The sequence below is a fragment of the Microtus pennsylvanicus genome, chromosome 7 (genome assembly GCF_037038515.1).
Source record: "Microtus pennsylvanicus isolate mMicPen1 chromosome 7, mMicPen1.hap1, whole genome shotgun sequence".
Classification (NCBI taxonomy): Eukaryota; Metazoa; Chordata; class Mammalia; order Rodentia; family Cricetidae; genus Microtus; species Microtus pennsylvanicus.
In genome coordinates, this window is record NC_134585.1 from 68,772,776 (window position 1) to 68,778,775 (window position 6,000).

At 45.0% G+C, this 6,000-nt stretch overlaps 1 protein-coding gene across 1 annotated transcript in view; it reads left to right on the plus strand.

Annotated features, from left to right (window-relative positions):
* Window positions 1–5,589, plus strand: part of St6galnac5 (ST6 N-acetylgalactosaminide alpha-2,6-sialyltransferase 5) — a 143,853-nt gene extending 138,264 nt beyond the window's left edge. The window contains exon 5 of the mRNA XM_075981043.1: window positions 1,559–5,589. Coding sequence (XP_075837158.1) covers window positions 1,559–1,790 — 232 coding nt within the window. The 3' untranslated portion in view covers window positions 1,791–5,589. The remainder of the gene's footprint in view (window positions 1–1,558) is intronic.
* The last annotated feature ends 411 nt before the right edge of the window (window positions 5,590–6,000 follow it).

The following is a 6,000-nucleotide window of genomic DNA, read 5'->3' on the forward strand; positions in this document are numbered from 1 at the left end:
GCACTATTCTAGAATGGAGATAAGCCTGACACCAGAGCACATGGTTCTCTTTATAACAAAGTGCCCACTCCCAACACAGGCACATGTATGTTAGAACTGGGTCTACCACCTTGAAGAAACTGATCAAGTATTCTCTTCTGAGGCAGAGATGGTGGATATAGTATAAACATGCTAGGACTGTCAGTCTCCCCTGAAGGGATGGGAGAGTTGGGAATTTCTAGACCAAGAGACATAAGGTCCATCTACAAAACTAAGAATAAAACAGTGACTGCCTGCTGGCTGTCTTCTTTTTACTCCATGAAATCAGACTTAGAGTCAGCGGAGGAGAAATTTTCTGTAGTGATGTGGCGTGCAGCTGTTCACTGTACCCAAGGACAGAGACTCAAACATTGCTTATTACCTCCATACTAGGCCCAGTCCCAAAAATGAGATAAATCCCTCGCATCAGACAATAGGTAGGTAAGCAAAAGCAGTTTCAAGGAGCTTAATTCGCCAAGGAAACTGACAGGCGAGTGAGGGGGACAGAAGGTGAGGATTCAGGGAGTGTCTTAGTTATTGTCCTATAGCTATGATGAGACACCATCACTAAGGCTGCTTAGAACTGAAAGTTTCAGGGGTTAGTCCTTGACCAAAATGGCAGGGAGCATGGTAACATGCAGGCAGACATGGTGCTGGAGCAGTAGCTGAGAGCTTATATCCTGGTCCATAAACAGGAAGCAGAGAGAGTGATACTGCGCCTGGCATGGGCTTTTGAAGCCTTACCCCCTCTCCCCACCCCCAGTGACACACTCTCTCCAACAAGGCCACACCCCCTAATCCTAAACAGCTCACCAACTGGGACCTGAACCTTCAAATATCTGCACCCATGGGGATCATTCATATTCAAACCACCACAAGGAGGATGCATTTGATTTCCAACAGGGAGAAGGATGAACTCGAGAGGAAGATTCCAGACAGTGGCTGTCCTCATGGGCAAAGGCTCTGCAGTAGGGACAAAGTGGGTACAGCTGACAGTCAGAACGTTCAGCATGCCTGAAGCAGAGCGAGCAAGGCTGGGGTAGCTTAGGGCAGGAATCCAGAGAGGAGCCACGGCATAGACTGTCCTTGAAATCCTGCTCACTGGGAAGCCCCTGTGGATACAGGATGTTGCAGAGGGCAGGCAGACACACTGGTTTTGTTTTGGTTTCTGAATCTCTCTGGCTGTGGGGAGTTTAGTAACAAGTGTGGAACTAGAAGCATTAGTGTCATGACTCATGCATATTGTGCATAAAGCAGGAGACCTGAACATCCGACAGCACGTGTCCAAGCTCTCTGAGGCCACACTTGTTTTACAGCCTCAAAACTATTTTTGTTCTGTTATTGCTCCAACACCAGGAAAACCATCGGCTGAAGTTCTTTTGATGAGAAAATCTGATCTCTGTTTATCAGCTTATAAGAGTAACATTCTTCTTGAATTGGACAATGAAAAAAAAGCACATTTTATGTTGCGCTTGGTTTGGGTTTTCATTTTGTTTCTGCTCTCTTCTGCTTTAATAGTGATCTCCCCTTCCTCCCACAGGGATCCTAAGCACCCTTCAGTACCTTATCATTACTATGAGCCTTCTGGACCCGATGAATGTACAATGTACCTCTCACACGAGCGAGGACGCAAGGGCAGTCACCACCGTTTTATCACAGAGAAACGGGTGTTTAAGAACTGGGCACGGACATTCAACATTCGCTTTTTCCAGCCAGACTGGAAACCAGAGCCACCTGCTGTGAATCACGCTGAGGAGAAGCCTGTGTTCTGAGGTATGAACGCCGTTAGCCCCAAGAGGAAGGATTTGAACTCCAGGCCGGGATTGGGAGCTGGACAGTGGTGCGGTTCAGCACCATGGACAGAAGCCCACAGCCCAAGACCTGCACATCCTCATGAGTACCAATTCAGTGACACTGCCATAGAGAGGAACACTCCAGGGTGGAAGTATTGCCTTCGAAATCAAAACAGGAGCAGCCCAACACCTTTATTTGTATTTCTTTACAGACATCCACGTCAAAAGACTTTTCTATCAGGTTATAGCCTAACCTGACCAATAATCGGTGTCATTTGTCACACTCCGTGATTTGTAAAAGCCTGAAAGAACGGACATGATTCTGAAGAGCACATCTCCAATGATTTTCATAAAGCAAATGTCTGCTATTTATTTATTGAGAGTTTTTTAGTGTACTCTAGGCAGTATTTTTATAGATTATGATTATGTGGCAATTTATGCTCCCGACCCTTTAATCCTGAATGGTGGTTGGAATGTGTAGAATCAGGCCGAGGACTTACTGAATTCACAATGCTTGTTATTAGCCTGCAATCAGTGTTGGACGTGGAAATGTGTGGCATTGTTTGAACCCCTCGGCTTCAGGCAAATTGCTCTTTCAAAACAAGAACAGCTAGAACACTTTCTGATGTACATAAATGTTCAAAAGAACAAAACTGAAAACCAAAAACTACATTATTAAAACAAAGAGATGCTAAGGAGAGGGACTTAAAGATACAGCAGCTCTCTTCAGTAGTAACTGATACAAGTAATTTCTCTTTAAGTTCTGCTTTCCTTGTCTTTAGAATGCACCAGAAGATCCCTTGAGTTCCTCTTGCAAGTCTAAGAATGTATGAGCCTCTCGCTGGCCTCTATGAGGATTAGACATGTGGACTGATGAACTCTGACAGTAGCTGGAAACTGTAAGTCAGGGTGAAATGTTAGGGTCCCTCGGGTAGGAATCAGTTTTCTTCATTGGCCTCTCTTGTCTAAACTCTATCCCTTGCCTCTCTAAGAAAGTGAGAGGAGCAAGCGGTGGAGGCTTCTGAGTGTTCCCTGACTATGAGTGCCAAGATATGCCCTTTCTTGAGAAGAGAACACAAAGATATTCCCCGTCTCCCAGCTCATTGTCCCATGGACCGTTCTGACCCATGCACTGGCTGCAAGTCTTTGTATGTGAAGGACTCCTCCCTCACCCACTTCACTCAAAACCAAGGTAGACAGGATGACGGATTTTCATTTTAAAAAGGTATGCTGCTCAGAAAAGTAAGAATTTACTAGGCTTTTCCTTGCACACTGCCAAAGGAGCATCAGTGTCTCTGATGACAGATTTGAAGGCAGCCGCGAATGTCATGAGGGAACAGGCATTGCTTTCACAAACAGGACAGGACTTGGATTAAAGGTGTCTCACATCACAGCTCTTTCCCCTCTTCTTAATTAGTGATAATGTCCCTTCCCCTTTCACTCAGTAGAACTATTAATTGTGCAGAGTACCATTGTGGAGATACAAATGCAGCTCAGGTAGACAGCAAAAACAAAGTATTATTGTAGTATGGCTTGAGTTATTAAAAGTCAGTTTTAAAAATGAAATTGCTGTCTAAGGCTTCGTGGATTCATTCCTCAAGTGTCTTCTGGGTTTTTGTAGGAAAATGAATTTTATTCTACCACAGCATGGCCCCTGAGCAGTGTTTTTATGAACACAAGAAGAAGGGTGTGAATAACACACGATTGATTTACAGGTCACCTTCACAATCCCTTGAAGAGATTATTTGTTGAAATCTAAGTGGCTTCTTTGACAATTCCTGTACTTAGGGAAATTTGGAAAAGCATGCCTGCCGGAATGTAACTCTATCACCTGGCCTACTATTGCACACGTTTGAGTATCGTTAGGTTATGTGGTTTTCCTTTTTAAAAGGAAGAGAACCCCATAAAAAACATCAAGGCAAGACCATCTTTTGTTTCCTCCTCTCAAATATGCAAAAGAAGCAACCAAATGCCCAGAATGCAGCTACAATATGTGACTTCACACACACACATACACACACACATACACACACACACACATATTCTTTTCAAAAACATGGTGTAGCTAAGTGTAAGAAATTATCACTTGGGTCATGGTTTTACTGCAGCATTAAAGAAAACGCCGAGAGCACTGCTGCCTTGTGCTGATGGACCTGGTTGTGGGCAATTGAGCTCATGTCTTGCCACTGTCATTTCCCAACTGTCAGACTTAATACCATTCAACACCATTAAACAGAAACTCTGATATAAAAGACACAAAAGCCTGTTTACAGACTTCATGATTTCAGGCCATCTGAAGCCTCTGTCATCCTTGGTATGTTACACACCTTTTTCTTCTCTCCCCAGTGGCATCATCGGACTCCTCCTGGCTTTTGAGACCACGGTAGTACAATGCCACAGCTGGCCGATCCCCGGCTTCTGTTATTTCAACACAAGAGCATTTGGCAGAGGCCATTACAATAGCTAGCCATTATGGGCAAAGATACAGGAATCCACAAACAAAATCAATCACTTCAAATGGCCCATAAAAAGAGGAATCTCACATTTAATATTCTACAGTAAATATTCACCCAAGAAAGCACACATTAAAAGAACATTAGGAGGTAAATATTCAGTGTGCTGCGTGGGGACTTGGCTGTGTGGTTCCCATTCCCAGGAAAGGGCATTAGGGAGCTAAGCCCCTCACTTTGTTCACCCCGCTCTTTACTCCTTAGACAGAGGCACAGAAGCAGATAGATTCAGGGACACATAGGTTCCTAGAGCACGGAGTTCAGTGCTTCATGAAATGAAATAAAAACAAACAACAAAGTCCTCTTAGATTACTGCCAGATTCGTGCTCCAGAAATGGGGCACCTGTCTTTCAATCCTCCCTGTCTCTAAGCCATCCGAACTACATTAGAGTGGACACAGATGATCTCATATTGAAATAAACACTATATTTCAAATGACTTTTTAGATGGCAAGTGGATGGTAGGAAGTGAAAGGCAATGCAGAGATGCTGTTAGGATGAAGACGGCACTGTTTAAATGCCTACGGACCTGTTCTGTACTCTCCAGACATTTGCCCTGGGTGATTGACCCAGGGTCTCCCAGAGGGAATCCTACCCCAACAGAAGACCCGAGCTTCTCTCCTGGTTGGCCCATTCCACACCACTAGACTTCATTCCTCATCCTGCTTCTCTAGAGCCCCCATATCTTTACCATCAACCTCTCCACATCCTTGTGTCTTCTAAAGCCTCCAGTGCTGTGGTAGGGAGGTCCTTCCAGTGGGCTGTCAACTCCAGACCTGTCTAGGAACAGATTCAGTGCAGGCCTCCTAAAGCAGCGGCGTGGTGGGTGCCAGAGTCTACCCCACTACAAGAATGTCACCCTCTCTGAAGTTTCTCTAAACCCTCAAAACCTAAAATCCAAAGCCTGAGACGGTGGGGCAAGAGGCGTTCCAGGTGCCAAGGTTTTAACACCAGCACCGGAAGACATTGGAAGTGGAAAGCGGCCAGGATGTTCCGAGGGCTTGGAAGGTTGTAGCTCACTCCCCCACCTACTCAGGGTACTGAAATGTAAATGAAAACAAAAGGCTGAGATCCTGTTTTGTACTTGTGCCCCCACGATGACATGCTACCTTGGATCGTCAGTGTCTTTCTCTGTATGTGTCTGTTAGACTAGACTGTAAGCTCCTTGAGGGCAGGGGCTGTCTCTCCTTTGTCTTTGTAGCCCCACACCTAGTACAGTGCCTTGCACACAATAGGCGCTCAATAAATGTCTGTTGTTGGTGTTGACCACTTTCCTGTTGACTCATTGGATTGCTGCTCGGACACAAATACGTTCCATTGTAAAAGAACAAGCGATCCAGGGGGCTGTGAGGTAGATAAATTTCAAGTGGGTTTTACAAGGTCAGTTTCTAAGCACACAATGTGTTCAGTCAACAGCATTGACCTACATTTGGGTAGGACAACCTTGTAGAGTTCATTAGGTTTGCTAATGCTGGCTGGACTGAACACACAGGGAAGGTAAAGTTCAGCGAGCTTTGTGTTTTCGCCGTTAGCGAAGTGCTCTGAGCACAAATTAAATTTAATATTGACAAATGCTACAGCGAGTGCAGACAGGCAAAATAAACAGCAAGGACTCTGACTCCGGTGGCTAGACTGCAAAGGAAAGGCTAAACAGAGGCAAGACACAGATCACCTTCCCCT